This window comes from Macaca mulatta, chromosome 16 (assembly GCF_049350105.2).
Source record: "Macaca mulatta isolate MMU2019108-1 chromosome 16, T2T-MMU8v2.0, whole genome shotgun sequence".
NCBI lineage: Eukaryota > Metazoa > Chordata > Mammalia > Primates > Cercopithecidae > Macaca > Macaca mulatta.
This window is the reverse complement of record NC_133421.1, coordinates 20,302,048-20,322,201: the sequence shown is the minus strand read 5'-3', so window position 1 is coordinate 20,322,201 and position 20,154 is coordinate 20,302,048. Positions and strand designations below refer to the sequence as shown.

At 55.9% G+C, this 20,154-nt stretch overlaps 2 protein-coding genes across 10 annotated transcripts in view; one reads left to right on the top strand and one right to left on the bottom strand.

Moving 5' to 3' along the window:
• The window catches only part of SLC5A10 (solute carrier family 5 member 10), a 70,356-nt gene that overhangs the window by 1,575 nt on the left and 48,627 nt on the right, over positions 1-20,154 (bottom strand). For all 8 annotated transcript variants that reach the window (XM_002800319.4, XM_077970506.1, XM_077970508.1 and 5 more), the window contains 2 exons: positions 7,002-7,109; positions 3,957-4,107 (listed from right to left, as the gene is read on the bottom strand). In XM_002800319.4, the coding sequence (XP_002800365.4) occupies positions 3,957-4,107; positions 7,002-7,109 (259 nt within the window). The remainder of the gene's footprint in view (positions 1-3,956; positions 4,108-7,001; positions 7,110-20,154) is intronic.
• FAM83G (family with sequence similarity 83 member G) overlaps positions 16,674-20,154 on the top strand; it is a 34,353-nt gene continuing 30,872 nt past the window's right edge. The window contains exons 1-2 of one of the 2 annotated variants that reach the window (XM_077970504.1): positions 16,674-16,823; positions 17,364-18,013. In XM_077970504.1, coding sequence (XP_077826630.1) covers positions 17,492-18,013 — 522 coding nt within the window. In that variant the 5' untranslated portion in view covers positions 16,674-16,823; positions 17,364-17,491. Of the gene's footprint in view, positions 16,824-16,843; positions 17,102-17,363; positions 18,014-20,154 lie in introns of those variants that run through there. The other variant, XM_077970505.1, reaches the window with a different exon arrangement.

The window sequence follows — 20,154 nt, the reverse complement described above, 5'->3', positions numbered from 1 at the left end:
CCAGCCTCTCCCTCTTGTCTCTCCTTCAAAGCACCTGTCCCAACCACTACACGCACATTTACCTGGGTGTCTACTTGTTTACTGCCTGTCTTCCCCTCCCGACTGGAAGCACTAGGAGAGCAGGAGCCTCATCCCTTTAGTTCATTGCTGTGTCTTCCAGCATACAGTAGGTGCTCACTAAGCATTTGCTGAGTGCATTAATGACCACTGCCCCCACATCCGGGCCAGACTGACTGCCTGGTGGTTCTTTGAAGACACTAGGCTTTTTCACACCGGCCGGCCTTTGCGGGAGCTGGGACCTCTGGCTGGCACATCCCCACCCCTACAGGCCTGTGCCGCACATCCTTCACAGGGCAACCTCCCTACTAAGGATGCAAGGTTTGGAGCCAGAGGTGTGGGTTGGGGTTAGAGCCTATACTCCCCAGCTGTGAAGCTGGAGCTCTGCTGGGCCAGCATGAGCCTGTCCCCTCCTGTCCCCTGCGTGTCAGCTCCTGCCCGCCTCTCCCCTAGGCCAGAGCCCCTCCACAGCAGGCACATGCTTCACTTGTTCATCCAACGAGCCACTGGCGAGGTGCCCACCTGGGTAGGACACTACCCTAGGATCCCCAGCTGGGCGATGAGTGGGACCTGGTGCCTGCCCAGCACTCAAGAGTCCAGCAAAGAAAACAGATGAGCCTGTTACCTACACTCAGGGCTGGGCTGGAGCAGCACAGGGGAAACATCAATCTAGGAGGGCTTCCAGGAGGAGGCCCCCCCCCAAGAGCCTTGAGGGGCATGGGACCCAGCTAAGGGGACAAAGCTGGGGCAAGGCATCCATCTGCTCCTTCCTGGCTGAGCACCTCACCCCTGTGTCCTGGGTCAGTTGTCATTCCTCACCCCCAAGGTGGGTGGTGGGTGACCCGCTGGAACCCTGGCTGTGGTGGCAGGGATGACAGAGGCTATGTGTACAGCTAGGGTGGGTCCTCTCTGCGCCTGTTCGTCTTCCTCCCTCCCTTTCTTCCCTTCTAGGCCTGAGGGAGAGGGTGGAGGAAGGAGGTGCCACCTTGATTAAGGCTAATTAACCCCTAGCCAGGCAGGCAGGCGGGCGCTGCCCTCATCAAAGGCCGAGGGGGGCCTCCATTAACGCCTGCCCACCCCGCCCTCTGCACACAGCTCTCCCGCCCAACACCAGACTCTGCATCTCTGTGCCAGGACCCGGGCCACTCCAGCCAGGCCCTCGCCTTCTTATGCAGCCTTCTTACCTAGTCTGCCAGAGGACCCCCAAACCCAGAGGCTGTTCCTTCTGCCTGGAATGCTACCCCCTCCCATGCCACCATCAGGGTGGACAGTGCCCTCCCGCATCTCTCTGGGCTGCAGCCACAGTTACCGTGGAACCTCTCAAGGAGGGGTGTCTGAGATCTCTCTGAGTGCTGTACAGGGTTTCCGGGAGGCCGTGGGCCCCATTTGTGGACTGAACAGCCAGGACCACAGACAGGGGAGAGTGGGGAGGGCAGTGGCAGAATGTTGGACTGGGGTGTGGGGGCTTGGGGCAGGCAAATAGCCGGGGAGTGGTCATCGTTGTTCCCCAACCTGTGACAGCTCCTCCAGCCTCTGCTTAGCTGGACGGAGCCATCATGGCACTGGCATGGTCCTGTACCCGGCCCTGCAATGGCCTCCTCTCCAGGCCTCTGGACTGTTGGTCTTCTCTCTCTAAGCCTTGCCTCTCCCTGACGGAGGCTCTTGTCAGGCCATTCACCCTACCAGAGATCCATGATCCACGGGGGCCTAGGAGATACCGCTCCAATGGTAGTGGTTAGGGCAGGAGGAGGCTGAGACGACTTTGAGGGGCTGGGGGTGTTGAGGGTATCCCAGTGCTGTAAGAGGGAGGGGAAGTCGAACTGGCCAGCCTGACACCTGGCACAGGGCCCTTTCTGCTCTAACCAGCTGGCAGCTGAGAGAACTGGGCCCCAGAGAGGGTGAGCAACCTGCCCCGCACCACACAGCCTTGTGCCCTGCTCCTCAGGGAGGCTGAACTCCAGGCTTGCAGGGCTGGGGGCGGGGGGTTGACTTGGCAGAAGAGGTGGGAAGGAGAGTCAAGGGCCTGGGCAGCTGTATGGGTGGGTGAGCTGGCACAGCAGGAGGCCAGGTCAGGACTTTGGTTGCAGGTGGGAGTCTGGGTGAGGAGACCAGGAAGTAGTGGGCAGGGGACATGAGGGCCACTGGGCAGGTAGAGGGGCTACCAGTGTCACACACTGGGTGGCAGAAGGGCATCCAGGTCCCAGGGCCCAGGATGCTGGAGCATGGAGGGGCTTAGAGCAAGGTCTGGCCGCAGAGGAGACGCATCGTCAGAGAGGTGCAGGGTCTTCCCCAGGCCACATGGCTTCTGAGGAGAGGCAGGGGAGCCAGAGGGGGAGAGGAGGTCAAGGGGCCAAGTGCCCAGGACACAGGGACATGGAAGTGTCCTGCCCAGTGAGAGGCGGGAGGCTCCTTGTTTTGGAGGATCCTGTGAGCCCGTGGATGAGCTCACTCGCACCCGCCTCTGACATGTCCCAACAGGGCCCTTCCGACAGAAGTCTGACTGCTTTGCATCCCCAGGACGGCTGCCTGGAGCTCGGAAGGAGACCCCACCCCCAGGATGGGTGCCCTGGGCTCCTGACCAGGGGGTTCACTGTTGGCCAAGCTAAGTGCCAGAAGGCTAGAACCCTGACCAGCAGAGTGTGGGCCACACTGCTCAGAGGACAACAGGAGGGAGGGACTAGAGGGGCAGGGAGGGTGCAAATAGACACACACGTGCACATGGGAGCTAACCTCTGAGGATGTAAAGGCATAAGAATGATAGAATGGGCTGGGCACACTGGCTCATACCTGTAATCCCAGCCCACTGAGGTAGGTGAATAACGTGAGGTCAGGAGTTCGAGACCAACCTGGCCAACATGGTGAAACCCCGTCTCTACTAAAAATACAAAAAGTAGCCAGGCGTGGTGGTGGGAGCCTGTAATCTCAGCTACTCAAGAGGCTGAGGCACGAGAATCTCTTGAACCCGGGAGGTGGAGGGAGCCAAGATCGCACCACTGCATTCCAGCCTGGGTAACAGAACGAGACTCTGTCTCAAAAAAAAAAAAAAAAAAAAAAAAAAAGAATGATACAATGTACTTTGAGGACTCAGGGGAAAGGCTGGGAGGGTGTGAGGGATAAAAGACTACACATTAGGTACAGTGTACACCACTCAGGTGATGGGTACACCAAAATCAAAATCTCAGAAATCACCACTAAAGAACTTATTCATGGAACCAAACACCACCTGTTCCCCAGACACAGCCCTGGTCCGCATGAAGAGCCCAGATACGTAGAGAAGGGTGTCGGGGAGGTCTCTTGGCCTATAATGGCCACATGTGCTGTGGGAAGAATCTGGCAAGAGTTCCTGGGGTATGAAGGGGAGAGGGGCTCATTCCTTGGTTGAGGGTCTCAAGGAGGACTGCATGGAGGAGGGGACACAGGTAGAGTGTAGAAAGATCAGCGTGAGTCATCAAGGTGTAAAAGGAGGGGACAAGCTGGGCTGGGAGGAAACAAGCCGGAGCTCAGTGGGGCCAAGGCCATGGAGGCTGAGGGATGTGGCAGGTCAAGTGTGGCCAGCCCTGAGTGCTAGCACGGGGGCCCTCTGTGGGGCAGCTGGGAACCACAGGAGGAATGGGGGCCCAGGTTTTGGGGAAGATAGAGAGATCTGTAGTATGGCTGGGGAGAGAGGGCTGGCCCCTGCAGAGGGAATCCAGCTCGGGGGTGGAGACGCATCCCAGATGAGGGCTGCGATCACACAGAGGTGGACAGGAGAGCAATGTGAGAGGTGGTATGGACGGGGTACACTGGGCCCTTCTCTTCACTCCTCCCTGGAATCCACCTTTCTCTAAGTGGCAAACTCCCGCTCATCCCTCAAAGTCAGTGCCGGCGCCCACCCCCGTACCGTTCCCCCACCCCCATACCGTCCCACCAGCAGCAGCTCTCGCTCGCCGGAGCGGGGCCGCAGCCGCCTCCAGATGTCCATAGTGAAGAGGGTGCTGCTGCTGTTGAAGATGGAGGTCAGCGACGACATAAGCGCGGCCAGCATCACTGCGATCATCAGCCCCCGAAGACCTGGGGTGGGACGGGGGATGCGTGACCCTGTCCGGTAACAGCCCCGGGAGCCCCTCCAGCCTGAGGTCTACTGCCTGAGGCCTGCCTGCCATTCCCATGCCCCTCCAGGCAGAGGGCCAGGAGGGAGAGAAGCTGAGGAGGTTTGAGGTGAGCAAGACCCAAAATGAGGAGACTGGGGAGGCCAAGGACAAACCGTGGGGACTTCGGAGCTGGCTGCTTGAGCCCTAGGCTTGCTGGCAACCCTAGGCCCGACCGTAATTACTCATAATGCTGAGGCCGCGATCAGACCTCTCCTTTCTGCAGAGCCTGGCGTTGACAAAGCACTTTCACACCCATGCCTCCGTCTGAGGAAAGCGTGATTAACCCGCCTGACAGATGAGGAAATGGAAGCTCAGAGAAGGGAAGAGATTGCCCAGGGACTCACAGCAGGCCAGAGGCAGAACTTTGGGGTGCGGTGGGGTTGGTGAGGAAGGCTTGGGCGGGGCCTTTGCTTGAAGGTCACACCCTGGGCAAGATGCACACCTTACCCCAGCATGCAGTGCCCCAGTATCTGGAATTTTCCACCACTTCCTGTGCATGGCAGGACCCAGCAGGCATAGTGGATCCCCTCTCTCCTTGGCTCTGTGGTTTTCCAGAGTGGGAGTGAGGGCTCCCCTAGGAGGTGCGGGTAGCATTGCTGTGAAAGGCCTTCTGGGAGTTGTAGGCTCAAGAGGGCCTGGGGGTGAGGAACCCTAAAGAAGGTGGAACGATGCTGAACTGCCCGCTCTCTGCTGTGTGGCTTCAGGCTGGTCACCTCCCCTCTCTGGGGACAAGTTCAAGTCTGTCTACAAGGACTCCTACAATTTTAAGCAACTCCTTTACCTCTACAAACTTTTGCCCGTCTGTCCTAGGATAAGCCTGGCATTGGCCTCCCTGTCCCGAAGGCACAGCCATTTATTGCCTGGCTGGGTTCTCTGGCCTCGGTTCTGCGTCTGATTGGCTGTGTGACTTCCAGGAGTCTCTGGGCTCTCTGTTCACTTGTCAGAAGCTGACTAGGATGGAGCCCAAAGGAAAATGAGTCAAATCACAGTTTTCCCCAAAACATTTCTCCACCCGCCCCCTTGTCTTGCTCATGGAGATGGATGAACTTGGAGCTTATTCCATCCATTTCTGAGAGAGGGAACTCAGGGCCTAGAGAGGGATTGTGGCCCAACAATGGCTCAGTGTCAGCCCCGGGGGACTTAGCAAGTCCCTTTGCCCAGAACAGAAGAGAAAAGCGAAGCCCTTAGGTGGGAACCACAGCGTGGCCAAGCCTGCATTTTCCCAATGTCATTATGTTTAATCCCAGCAACAACGCTGAGGGCTGGGTAGATGCCATTATCTCCAATTTACAGATGAGGACACCCAGGCTCCAAGCAGGGAAGTGACATGCCCCAAATTTCTTGGCCAGCTAGTGGCAGAGCCAAGATCTGATCCTAGGTTTGTGTACTCACTTCCATTAGGCCTGAGCTCTGCAGGAGGGAGGGAGGGAGGGAGGGAAGGAGAGGAAGAAAGAGCAGGGTGGGGCTCACCCGAGGGACTGAAAGCTTCCAGGAAGAGGGAATTAGAGGGAGGGGGTCAGAGGGAGGGGGACCAGGGAAAGCTCCAGCACCTGAGAATCTGTACAGGAAAAGCTTGGGCTGCCAAAGGCTCAGGAAACTGTTTCTGCTTTTTGCTTAGGGTTGAACCTCCCACACCCCTTGCCATGTTGCTTCCTCCACCTTGCATACCTCCTGTGATGGGGAACTTGCATACCTCCTGTGATGGGGAACTCATCACCCCACATTAGAATAGCAGGGATGCTGCTACCACGAGAAACATGGAAAAAGCCAAAACCTGCCCACTAGTTCTACCTGTCGGCTTGCAGTGTCTCAGGGCGGGGCGGTGCAGAGGATAGGCACTCATGCCTGCAGATGTAGTGGGGGGTCCTGATCCCAGCAGAGTAAGCAGTTTGTGTCTTGGGTTTGTGTCTCAGTGACTATATAACCTCAGACAAGTCACTTTCCCCTCTCTGTGCCTCAGTTTCCCCATCTGTAAAATGGAGCCAATAACCCTATCTCATAGCATTTAATGAGAAACTGTTAGTAAAGGGCCTGGCGCCCAGTAGGCATGCAAGAGGAGAGAGTGGGTGGCCTTTCTCAAGAGATGGTACAGCAAGAGATAGGAGGTCAAGGTGTGCAGGCAGATGCGTCGGGTCAGAATCCCAGCTTTGCAGCTTACTTGCCATGTGACTTGGACCAGGTCACTTAACCTCTCTGGATCTCAGTTTCCCTGTCTTTAAAATGGGGATGATATAGGCCAGGTGCGGTGGCTCACGCCTGTAATCCCAGCACTTTGGGAGGTCGAGGCGGGTGGATCACCTGAGGTCAGGAGTTCGAGACCAACCTGGTCAACATGGTGAAACCCCGTCTCTACTAAAAACACAAAAATTAGCCAGGTGTGGTGGCACACGCCTTTAATTCCAGCTATTTGGGAGGCTGAGGCAGGAGAATAGCTTGAACCCGGGAGGAGGAGGTTGTGGGGTGCTGAGATCACACCATCACACTCCAGCCTGGGCAACAAGAGCAAAACTCCATCTCAAGAAAAATAAAAATAAAAATAAAAATGGGGATGATACTAACAGCACTAGGGGTTCCCGAGAAGAGGAGGCCAGTGCATCACCTGGGAAGCCCTGGGGATGGTGGTGGCATGCAGTGGGTGTTCGAGTGTTTTCTATTGTGAGTGCTTCTGTTCTCCTCTCCTAGGAGCAGAACAGCCCACCTGGATGTCACCCAGCATCATACTGGATCCACAGTGGCCTCCACAGTCCCCACACTCATTGGGCCCCAGGTCCCAACCCACGCCTTCCACCCAGACCCCCACCCACACAGCCTCACCGATGGGCATCAGTTCCATGACCAGCTTGGGGTAGGCGATGTTGGAGCAGCCGACCTCGGCCCCACAGGCCCGCAGGCACTCGGATGGCACCACGCAGCCCACGTCATCTGTTTGAGAGAGGGACACTTGGTGTCTCTCCCCATAGACATGGGCACCTGAGGTGGGCAAGACAGGGCTAGGGGCAGGAGCCTGGCCCAGACCTGCTCTGTCAATGCCTCTGGCCTGTTACCATTTGGCCCTGGGCCTCAGTTTCACAGGGGAGTTTCACTGTTTCACAGTTTCACCGTTTGATCCAGCTGCCCTACCCTACCATCTCTACCCCCATTAGCTTTTCAGGAGCCATGGGGAGGGCATGGCCTCTGAAAATTATTTTCCCTGCTGTTCTCCATCATAACGCTTCTCCCTGATCCCACTTCCCCTTGGCCAGGGGGCTCACCTGCCGTTGGCTCTGCTGTGTGAGGTCTGCCATTAGAGTCTACGTGGGGCCTGAGCCTCCCTTGTTCCCCTCGTCCCCAGCCATTCTCCCCAAAGGGGGAAATGGAGGCTAGAGAGGAGAGAGCCCTGCAGGATGGGCCCTTCCCCAGGCCCTCAGCCTGTCCCCTGGGCTTTGTGTTCACTCAGCAACAAGTCGACAAGTGGCGTCTGTCCATGGGCAGCTGGCTTGAGTGTGCTGTCACACAGCTGCAGCTCAGGCAGCAGGGCTGTGGTGAAAGCTCAGGGACTGGCGAGGCCTGCCTGCTCCAGCTTCCTGGCTTAGGACGTGGGGTCAGAGCCCATCCATACCTCTGTCTCCAACCCTGGGGTCCAAGCTTTAGGCCAGGCTATTTCCTGCTGCAGATTGCTGAGCTGATGCCCAGGACTCTCTAGCCGCTCAGCCTCTCAACAGTCTGCAAGACCCTGGGTGATCCAGACCCTCAGCCCCTCCCCGCAAGTCCCTCTTCGCTCCCACCCCAGGCCTGCCCCAGGCCTCCCCTGAGGACTGCCTCCTTCCTGAATTCGGGTCTGTCCTCCCCACCCCATTCTCCCATCTGTCCCCTTGCCCCACATCACTTTCCCTCATCCCTTGTCATCCCTGGGAGGACTTGGACATGTTTATTCGGTTCTTGCCACTTCCCTGTGGCAGGCGAGTCCTGAGAGGATGGGATTTGCCTCGTGCTATCTCCCCCATGGCTGGGGTGGTGCACACGGCTCATCTGTTGAATGAATGAAGGACTCACGAATTTCCCAGGCTCAGGCCAGATCCCAACTGAACCCTAAATCCAGGCATCCCTCGGCCTCCTGCCCTGTGTGGGGCAGAACCCCGACCCGCATCCATAGCCTTGATGACGTGTGGGGCTCCCCTCACTGCTCCGCTCAGTGAGATTTTGCTGGTGTTGGCAGTCGCGGGCCTGACTTTGGTCTAGTGATGTAGGGATGGAGAGAGTTGACCCACATTCACGGTTTCCTTCCATAAAAGACTTTCTAGAAACCTTTGGCCCCTGCTCCCGGGGGTTTTCAGCAGGGCCCAGAGTGCAGAGCTAACCGGGAGACGATGATTATGGGGGAGTTCAGAAACAAGTTGACTGACAGCACTGTGGTGGCCTGTTAGGGGCAGGCCGAGTTGCAACACAGCAGCTGCAGGGGCGGCCGGCATTGACACTTCTGTCTTAGTGCTCCCTGTGTAGGCTGCACCCTCCAAAGCCCCTTTCTGATATGTCCCTTCTTAGATGCCCAGCCCATGGGGGAAGGGCGGGCCTCAGACCTCTTCCTCCAGGCCAGCTGGGCTGGGGCAGTGTCCTCTACCCTGGCACCCTTGACTGTGTCCCAGTCTCCAGCCCAGCCTGTTTGAGCTCCAGGCTTCCTGGACACCAGGTTCCTGTCATCCCCCAGGCACCTCCCTGGCTCCTCCCATCAGCCCCCAGGCCCGTGGCTTCTTTCCCCCTCCCGTCTGCGGCCCACCCTGCCCAATCCCAAGCTCCTCCCCAGCTTCCTGTCCATCTTCTCCACACTTTGGAATCACAGCTCTCAGCATATCACTTATTTCTTAGGAACCTCCTCCCTATCTCCACCTCTCAGCCCATGGCATCCTGAGGAAAAAAAAAAAAAAAAAAAATCCTTTCTATGGCATTCGAGGCCCTTGACAATTGGTCCCAGAACCTCCCATCCCAGCACCGTGCACCAGCCACCCTGACCTGCTTGCATTTTCTCACACACACCCAGCACTTGGACGCCTCCATGCCTTTGCAGACGCAGTCCCTCCTCCCAGGGCACTACCGTCCGTCTAACACCCACCCCCACCCTTGTTTACCTCCTGCTTCAAGGCTCATTGCAAAGGGCTTGTCCTCTGAGGCCTTCCCTGACTCTCCCACCCCCCCCCAGGCAGTAGCAGCTTCCTCCCAAGGGCTCCTAAGGCCAAAGATTGAATCACGGTTGTTTGTTTACATAGTCTACCTTCACCAGGACTGAAGCTCCCCAAGGGCAGACACTGGGTTTGAATCATCTCCAAGTCCCAGGTATGGCCCAGAACAGACTTTCTGGGAACACTGGTTGAATGAATGAATAAGTGACTGCATGGTGGGGTGGAGGGAGGAAAGGCACAGGAGGAGAGGAGGAGTGGGAGGAGGCATCCCAGAAAGAGCACTGTTTGATCCAGCTGCCCCATCCTACCACCTCTACCCCCATTAGTTTTTCAGGACCAGAAAGGACATAACTTGCCTGGGGGACACAATCAGATCCAAGACAGAGCCAGGGACCCCATGGCAGAACTCTGAGGCCACTGGGGTCCAGGATTCACAGGACAGGTGATGGGCCACTGCTGATGGGCTTTGAGCCTAGGCAGGCGGATTGGCACTCAGAGGACCCAGCCCTCCTGGGAGGGATAGGTGAGGTGTCGCAGCCATATAATGGTTCAGAAAGCCGGAGTCAGGAGATTCTTCGTGAGCTTCTTCAGGCCATTCCAGGCTCTCGGCATGGGAAACTGCCCTGAGTACCACTGGTTTGACTAAGTGTTTGTGCTGAGCAGCAAGAAAGAACAACTTCTCCTTTGTGAGAACAGTGGCAGTGGTGTCACCATTGAAACACAGTCCCCCAGGACTCCAGAGTAAGCAGCCCCGGGGAGGCGGAGTGGGGGGCAGTGAGAGTTGGGGAGCTGGCAGGGGTCTATGGGTTTGCCAGGGTGCTGGCTTCTGCAGGCCTAGGAGTTCCCCACTGGGCCCCACTTTTGCATCAGCCCTCCGTCTAGCCAGGGCCCACACCAGAAGCTGGGGGTTGCCTCTCCTCGTCCCTTTGTCTTCCCTCCCCATGGCCAATGCCCAGTCCTGTTTGATTACTGCACTACCTCCTCGCTGTGCCTCCTAATCCACTCCCACTGCAAGCAAGCAAAGGGAACTTCTAAACCCACCAATCCGCCCATGCTCCTCCCTGCTCACATCCGCTCCGTGCCTCTCCAGCCACTGCAGGGGGACCACAGGCTCTAATCAAGGCCCTCCCACACCCCTTGCTATGGCCACCTCGCTCAGCCACCCTCTCCTTGACTAATTTCACCCAGACTTCTGGCACCCCAGGCTCTCCTGGACACCTCTGGGTCTCTGTGTTTGCTGTTCCTTCTCCTCGGAACACCCTTCCCACCTTCTGCCCTTCCCTGGGTTTATCCCAGGGAACTTATACTTATTCTTGTCAATTCATTATGGATGTCTGAGCCCTTCAGGCTTTGGGGCTATATCCTCCACGGCACCAATAACTCTATGCCCTGTGACTGTCCTGCCTCCCACCCAGGCTATGACTATGGGGCCTCAGGGAAAAGTCTGGGTCTCAACAGTGCTTAGCGCAAGCAAACATACGGCAGCTTCTGCCAGTGTCTGTTGACTGAGTGAATGATTTTCTCCCAAGGAGGTCACTGGACAGAGTCCCTTGAGGGGTAATCAAGGTGCTCTCCACTCCCTAACCAGGCCTGACCCATTCCCAGGAGCCAGTCCAGACACTGCCATTGCAGGAGGGAGCAGGAGAAAGGCTCCCAGACCTGAGTTCAAATCCAGTTATCAGCCACGCAGAGTGGCTTACATCTGTAATCCCAACACTTTGGGAGGCCGAGGCAGGAGGATTGTTTGAGGCTGGGAGTTCAAGACCAACCTGACCAATATAGGGAGACCCCATTTCAATTAAAAAACAAAGCCTAAGGCCGGGCGCGGTGGCTCACGCCTGTAATCCCAGCACTTTGGGAGGCCGAGGCGGGCGGATCACAAGGTCAGGAGATCGAGACCACGGTGAAACCCCGTCTCTACTAAAAATACAAAAAATTAGCCGGGCGCGGTTGTGGGCGCCTGTAGTCCCAGCTACTCGGGAGGCTGAGGCAGGAGAATGGCGTGAACCCGGGAGGCGGAGCTTGCAGTGAGCCGAGATCGCGCCACTGCACTCCAGCCTGGGCTGGGCGACAGAGCGAGACTCCGTCTCAAAAAAAAAAAAAAAAAAAAAAAACACAAAAAAAACAAAGCCTAGACCGGGTGCAGTGGCTCACGCCTATAATCCCAGCACTCTGGGAGGCTGAGACGGGCGGATCACGAGTTCAGGAGATCGAGACTATCCTGGCTAACATGGTGAAACCCCGTCTCTACTAAAAATACATTTAAAAAATTAGCCGGGCGCGGTGGCGGGCACCTGTAGTCCCAGCTACACGGGAGGCTGAGGCAGGAGAATGGTGTGAACCCGGGAAGCGGAGCTTGCAGTGAGTGGAGATCGCGCCACTGCACTCCAGCCTGGGCGACAGAGCAAGACTCCGTCTCAAAAAAAAAAAAAAAAAAAGCCTGGTGAAAGCATGTCTTTCCCAAAAAAATTAAAATTAGCGGGGTGGTTCGTGCCTGTAGTCTCAGCTACTCAGGAGGCTGAGGTAGGAGGATTGCTTGAGTATGAGAGGTCCAGGCTGCAGTGAACCGTGATTGCACCACTGCACTCCAGCCTGGAGGTGACAGAGCAAGACCCTGTCTCAATCAAACAAACAGAAACAACAAAACAAACTCAGCTCTCCCAATCCCTTGCTGTATGATCTTGAGTGATTAAGATCTCTGAGACTGGCCAGGCACGGTGGCTCATGTCTGTAATCCTAGCACTTTGGGAGGCTGAGGTGGATGAATCACTTGAGGCCAGGAGTTTGAGACCAGCCTGGGCAAGATGGAAAAACCCTGTCTCTACCAAAAAATACAAATATTAGCCAGGTGCAGTGGTGCGTACCTGTAGTCCCAGCTACTTGGGAGGTTATGGCACGAGAATCGCTGAACCTAGGAGATGGAGGTTGCAGTGAGCCGAGATCAGGCCACTGTATTCCAGCCTCGGAGACAGAGCAAGACCCTACCTCAAAAAAAAAAAAAAAAAAAAAAAAATCTGTGAGGCTGTCTTCTCCTCTGTAAAAACTCTTCTGAGAACATCTATAGGTCAAAAACCGACCCTCAATCTAAACTTCACACCTTATACAAAAATTAACTCAAAATAGATCACAGACTTAAATGTAAAATGTTAAAAAAAAAAAACTATCAAACTTTTGGGGAAAATAATAGGAGAAAATCTTTAGGACCTAAGTCTAGGCTGTAAAAGTTGATCATACGTATTGGGTCATTCTTGTCTACAGAACTAAAACAGAGGTAAGAGGCCAGTGGGGGAAAGCACCGAGGGTACATAACATTATTCCAAAAATGCAATTCCCTGTGAGCCTGGCTGGTGAAAGCAACGTCCTGTTACAACCTGAAACCAGTTTTATCTATAGCTGCTGAGATAACTTGCTACAAATCTAGGACTAATTTTGCTTACCACTGTCACTCACCAATCAGAACTCTCCAGGTCCCCAAACCCTTACTAGTGCCAAGGAACTTTCTCAAAGAGCACTAAGTAACATTTCTGCTTTTTAGAAAACCTCTAACCTTCTTTGTGTTCTCCAGACACATCAAAGACCACCCAGTCTTTGTGTATGCCCTGAATTGCAATTTTTCTTCCCAAATAAAACGTTAAATGTAGAGATTCGTCTCTACATTTTCATTTTGACTTCAACAAAGTGAATAGTTCTTAGACTTGACACCAAAAGCATGATGCATCAAAGGAAAAATTGATAAACTGGACCTCATCAGCATTTAAAACTTTAGCTCTGTGTAAGACACCTGCAAAGAGGATGAAAAGGCAAGCTACTAGGGCCGGGCGCGGTGGCTCAAGCCTGTAATCCCAGCACTTTGGGAGGCCGAGACGGGCGGATCACGAGGTCAGGAGATCGAGACCATCCTGGCTAACACGGTGAAACCCCGTCTCTACTAAAAAATACAAAAAACTAGCCAGGCGAGGTGGCTGGCGCCTGTAGTCCCAGCTACTCGGGAGGCTGAGGCAGGAGAATAGCGTAAACCCGGGAGGTGGAGCTTGCAGTGAGCTGAGATCCGGCCACTGCACTCCAGTCTGGGCGACAGAGCGAGACTCCGTCTCAAAAAAAAAAAAAAAAAAAAAAAAGAAAAGGCAAGCTACTAACTAGGAGAAAATATTTGCAGAGCACATACCCAACAAAGGTCCTGTATCTAGAACATATAAAGAACTTTTGAAACTCAACAGTATAAGCCTGGGCAACATAGTGAGACCATGATTCTACTGAAAATAAAAAACAATTAGCCAGGCATGGTGGTGCACACCTGTAGTCCCAGCTACTTGGGAGGCTGAAGTGGGAGGACGGCTTGAGCCCAGGAGTTTGAGGTTGCAGTGAGCTATCATCATGCCACTGCACTCCAGCCTGGATAACAGAGCAAGAGCCTATCTCTAATAAAACAAAAGAGTAAAAAAGTTAAAACTCAAGAGTTAAAAAATAGACAATCCAATTAGAAAATGTGCAAAAGTGGCCGGGCGCGGTGGCTCACGCCTGTAATCCCAGCACTTTGGGAGGCCAAGGCGAGCAGATCACGAGGTCAGGAGATCGAGACCAACCTGGCGAACACGGTGAAACCCGGTCTCTCCTAAAAATACAAAAAATTAGCCGGGCGTGGTGGCGGGTGCCTGTAGTCCCAGCTACTCGGGAAGCTGAGGCAGGAGAATGGCGTGAATCCGGGAGGCGGAGCTTGCACTGAGCCGAGATCGCACCACCGCACTCCAGCCTGGGCGACAGAGCGAGACTCTGTTTCAAAAAAAAAAAAGTAAATGGGCAACAGACATGAACAAATGTTTCAAAGGAGAAGACAAACAGATGGCATATAAGCCCGTGAAAAGAGATTCAATGACATTAGCCATCAGGAAAGCACAAGTTTAAACCACAGTAAGATATGACCTACCTATCAGAATGGACAAAAAAAAAAAAATAATAATAATAATGGTAACACCACATGTTGGCAAGGATGTGGAGAAACTGGATCATGCACATATTGTTGGTGCAAATGTGAAATGGTGCAGCCACTCTGGAAAAAGTTTGGCAGTGTTTGAACACACGACTACCAGGACCCAGGAATAACACTCTTGGGCATTTATGCCAGATAAATGAAACCTGATGTTTATATACATATGTATATGAATGCTCATAGCAAGTTTATTTGTAATAATTAAAAGCTGGAAACTCCACATATCCTTTAATCACTGAAATGGTTAAGCAAAGTGTGGTATATCCGTACCGTGGAATACTAGTCAGCAATGAAAAGCACAGACCATTGATCCATGAAACAACTTGGATGACTTGCTGGAGAACTATGCTAAGTGGGAAAAAAGGCCAATCCCAAAAGTTTATATACGACATCTTCCATTTATATAGCATTCTTGAAATAGCAAAATTGTTGAATTGTAGAATAGATTAGTGGTTGCCAGAGGTTAGGAATGGTGGTGGGGGGAGGTGTGGGGATGGCTATAGACAGGGAGATCTTTGTAGTGATAGAACAGTTCTGTATCTTGACTGTAATGGTGGTTACACAAATCTCTATACATAGTAAGGATGTAGACACACACACACACAAATAAGTGCATGTAAAACTGGTGAAATCTGACTGGTGCAGTGGCTCATGCCTGCCTGTAATCCCAGAACTTTGGGAGGCCAAGGTGGGAGAATCACTTGAGGCCAGGAGTTTGAGACCAGTCTGAGCAACATAGACAGGCCCTGTCTCTACAAAAAAAAAAAAAGAAAAAGAAAGAAAAAAAATTAGCTGGGCATGGTGCCTGTGGTCCCAGCTACTCAGGACCCTGAGGCAGGAGGACCGCTTGAGCCCAGGAGTTCAAGGCTGCATTGAGCAATGATTGTACGTACCACTGTACTCCAGCCTAGGTGACAGAGCAAGACCCTGTCCCAAAACAAACAAAAAACTGGTGAAATCTAAATAAACTCCGTGGATTGCACCAGTGTCAATTTTCTGGCTGTGATATTATTGTATTATAGCTATGCAAAACGTCGCTACTGGGGAAAACTGGGTGCATACAACCTTCCTGTTCATCAACTGCAGAAGTGTGGGGGTGGTGGAGGGGAGGGTGAGACCTTGGACTCCCTTCCTGAACTCCCCAGCCTCTGTGCATTGGTAAGAACACAGTGAGAAGCTGAGGCGGCTCAGAGAGGGTCTTGCAGGGGATCCACAGTGGCAGAGGGGCTATAAATGGGTCTTTGGGACCCTCAAAGCAGGGCTCCCCTGCTGGGACCACCTCCCCTCTCTGGCCCTGGGGCAGGAGAGGGATGCAAATATGTGTGCCTGTCCCCCCAGGGCCACTATGTTCAGTAGCATAAAGCCCTTGGGGGGGCCTGTATGGCAGAGTGTAGGACTTCAGGCTTGAGGGGTCAGTGATGGGGACCACAAGGATGCTAGGCCTAGGAGGCCAGTCATTGTCCAGGGCAGTGGACTCAGAAGCAAGGAGTCCTGATGGGCCATGAATGGTGGAGATGGCCTTGGAGGAGGAGGATTTGAGGGCGCAAGGCCTAGAGATGTCACCAGCCTACCGAAGCAGCATCCTTAAGGGCCCCAAACCAGCCCCATCCAGATCCAGAGCAAGTATGGGGGATGGGAGGAAGGGCTGGGCCTGGTGCCTGGCAGACTGGCTGCTGCACGCGATGGGGTGGGGGCTGTTTGTTGGGCCAGGTTTAATGGGCTTTGCTGTCCCACTCTCAAAGCCTGCCTTCAGATGTGGTCTCCACGCTCCCCATAACCAGGGTCCCAACCCCAGGGGACGCTCAGCAGAGAGCTGGGCCTGACCCCAGCCCACAGCTGCCCTCTTGGCCCCTCCCTGCCCTAGGGTTCAGGTCGGGTGCTGCCCGCCACGCAGAAGCAGTCCGGGGACCCCTCCCAGAGGGGATCAGGGCTCAGGACTGAGAACTAGGTACCTGCTCAGGAAAGGCCAGAGGTTGTATCAGTCAGTGCTCTATCCCTGCCTGGGGGCTCCCAGTCCACTACCCTAGACCTATTTCCACAACTGGACAGCTGGAAATCTACACAGCCGCACGGACTTCCCGCCACACCGGCGAAACTGGGCACAGCCAGGGTTGATCCAGGATCACCAACAGACCCTGGGGGCACAGGGGGTGCCAAGGCTGTTGACCCGCTGTGTGACCTCAGGAAGAACACTGTCCCTCTCTGGGCTGGGTGTTCCAGGAGCTCTTGGGCTTAGGCCTCTGAGCTTTTCGGAATTCGGGCACCAGGGGACAGTGGGCAGTGCGCCCGCCCCAGGTCTGTCTGCCTGTGGAGGGGTGAATCAGCTTCCGGCCCCGCCCCGGGCGGCACGTGACTGCAGGTGGCGACGGTGGGGTGGGCGGGGCGGCCCTGAGTCACCAGTGCTCCCCCGACCGGCCTCGCGCCGCCGCCGCCGCCGCCGCCGCCGCCGCCGCCGCCGCCGCTGCGTGTGCGCCGCGCTCCGCCCGTGCCCACTCGGTAAGCAAGTCACAGCCGCGCCCCCGGGATCCCGGGTCTTGCGGGGCGCCGCCGCCCCACAACCGCACTTCTGGCTCTCCTGGACCCCTCCCAGAGCCCCGTCCTCTTCAGGGCAGGCCTCCTGGGTTGCCGGCACCTGGGAATTTTAAGACCTCTCCCTTACCCGGAAGCCCTCGGTTTGCGGGGCGCCGCTGTGCCGGGGCCGCCTCCCACTCTAAGAAGCTACTGGGAAGTTCCCCGGCTGCCCTAGTTTCCCTCAGAAGTTGCCAGGACTTCAGGCAAGTCCTGGGATGTGGGTTCCCTGTCCCCTGCACATAGAGGCACGCTGAGCCCTGGGACGTGGCCCACAGCTCCCTCCCTGCTGTTACGATCCCTTACTTTCTTCCCATCCTCGTCCAGTGCCCCCACCTCATCTTCCCAGTCCCAGCCCCAGCCCCGTCCTTCCCACGCCCACCTGAGTTCCCGGCCCCGCCCCCCGCCGCCCCTTCCCGCGCGGCCCGCCCTCCGCGCCGAGCCGGGCTCATCAGGTCTTTCCCGCAGGTTGCTCATGGGCAGAGGAGCCGAGGCTGCGGAGAGGCCCCCGAGCGCGCGGTGCCCCAGCCGGGCCGGAGCTAGGAGCCGGACCTTGCCCACCCACCCGCGGCAGCAGTGCCCGGGCAGGCGGCACCATGGCCTTCTCCCAGGTGCAGTGTCTGGACGACAACCATGTGAACTGGCGCTCCAGCGAGTCCAAGCCCGAGTTCTTCTACAGCGAGGAGCAGCGGCTGGCGCTGGAGGCCCTCGTGGCCCGCGGCCGGGACGCCTTCTACGAGGTGCTCAAGCGGGAGAACATCCGAGACTTCCTCTCGGAGCTGGAGCTCAAGCGCATCCTGGAGACCATCGAGGTGTACGACCCGGGCTCCGAGGACCCTCGGGGCACGGACCCCTCCCAGGGGCCCGAGGACCACCGGGTCGGCGACGGAGAGGAAGCCAGCGGGGCGGATGGGGTCCCCACCGAGGCTGAGCCGCTGCCCTCCCTGGAGTACTGGCCCCAGAAGTCGGACCGCTCCATCCCGCAGCTGGACCTGGGCTGGCCCGACACCATCGCCTACCGCGGCGTGACCCGGGCCAGCGTCTACATGCAGCCCCCCATAGACGGGCAGGCCCACATCAAAGAGGTGGTGCGGAAGATGATCAGCCAGGCACAGAAGGTGAGGCAGCGTGGGGACTCTGGGAGCCAAGGCCCAACCAGCGACCGGACCCCTCAATACAGGCTCACTCAGAGCCCCAAACGGGAGCCCAACATGGCCTTCTAGGGATTTCTGCTGTTTCCCTGGCTGCCTCCTAGGTGGAGGTTTCCTCCCCACCTTTGTGGGGATCCGCAGTTTCCTTGCAGGATAGGGTTCCCAGGTCCTAGCCGGTGACAGTGGGCTGCCCTGTCTCAAAGGGCCTCTGTATTGTTGCGGGGTGTTTCTGGTTCCCCAGAAGAAGGGACCAAGATAGGGTGGAGTGGGAAGGGGAGGAACCCCAGGGCTTCCTCTCACTTTCCCTTAGAGTGTCTCCGATTCGCTGTGAAGGCCCCCACACACCGTGAGCTCTCTGGTGGGGAGAGCTTTTGTTGCGGGGTGAGGGGATAGGCATGGTCCGAGTCCATCTGAGACTGGCCTGGAGGTCCTGGTTCAACACTGCCTGTTTCCTAGCTGTGCTGAGCAACTGGGAGCAGATTGTGCACCCTCTCTGAGTCTCTTTGTGAGCTTTGCAATGGTGGAAACTTTCCAGGCCAGGATGCACGGGTGAGGACAAAGCCTTCTTTGGCCCTCCCATTCTCCACCCCTTTTGGGCTATGCAGTGCCCTAGCTGTGGGGGCCATTCTTGGCTGACACACCATCACACATTCTCAGAAGGGGTGCTTGCCACTTGCAGAGATAGCTAGGCCACTGCTGGACAGCTGTGACCATGAGCAGGTGCTAATGCCTGCTGCACGTAAGTACCTTCTCATCATTGCCAAGCACATCTTGACTTGATAAATAAAGCTTACCTAGTGAGCTGTGTTGAGAAGGGGATTCTGAAGTCAGGTCTGGGCCTCAGGTTGTGGGATGAGGTCTTCCTTGCTGGGTCTAATCCCTTTATACTTCCAATCCCAGAGCAGAGCAGCCAATTGCACAAGACCAGAATGCTGGCTTCAGAGACCATCCTGGCTAACTGACAGGGCCTTGGGGAAGTTTGTAGGCAGAGAAACCAGAAGTGGGTCAAGAACTGATGAGGTGACCCCGGTGGCTCCTGGCCCTGGCTCCAGTTTCCAGGAAGGTGGAGTCCCTGCCCAACAAGGGGACCAGCTGGGTCAGCTAGCTGGGTCGGGGTGCCTGGTCCCCAGCCTGACTGCTCTCAATTCACTGACTGACCCTGGGCAACTTTGAGGCTTCGGGTTTTTGGTCTATAAGATGGAGGTGGTGCAGATAAAAGCTGCATCTTTGGCTATTGTGAAGATGGAATATCGGGTGACAAAAGTAAGGAAGGAGTTAGAGGAAGAGGAGGAGGAGGGGGAGGAGGAAGGGACTTTCATAGTTTGCAGGCTGAGAGACCCTCCCCACACCTGCCATGGTGTGTGGGAAGTGCTGCTGACGTCTGTGACTGGTGGAGATGACTGGCTGGAGGCTAGAGAACCCAGTCTTCACAGAGAGCCTGCTGGGATCCCATTACCCAGCCTCCACTTCCATCTTGAAAACAGAGAAACCGAGGCCCTGGGTAGGGGGACTTGCTGTGCCAAGGTTCCCACTCCTCTGTGCCTCCCTTCCTTGTCAGAGACAGGAAGGAGGCAGATGGGAACAGCCAGAGGGTCTGCTCTCTCACAGACAGACAGATCCCCCACCCCGTGATGGGCCAGATAGGGGCTCCCAGGGCCAGGGCTTCCCCTGCTGACTCCAGGTTCTTCCCTGAGTCTCTGGCTACAGCTGTGACCCAGCCACTCCATACAGTCTCATGGGCCACCTGGAGCTTCCTTTGCTTCCCACAAAAGCCCCACAAGGTTATAATGTCACCTAAGGTGACATTGCCTTCCTTTGCTTCCCACAAGGCTATTGCTGTCACCTGTCTAAGGTGACATAGCCAGGAAGAAGCTGGTCTCCAGTTTGGGTGCCAGTCTGTCTACACGGCCCCACAGTGAGTGATGTCCTCGAGCCTCGGACAGATGGGCCCTGCTCTCTGCTTTTCCAGCCCTCAGGAGGGGCACTCACTGCTGAGACTGCTCCCCACTCTCAGACCTCAGGGAGTCCTCAAGTGTCCCACAGTGGGGGCCTCAGAGGCCGTAGAGACTAAGCCCCTCATCTGACAGACAATGACACTGAGGCACAGA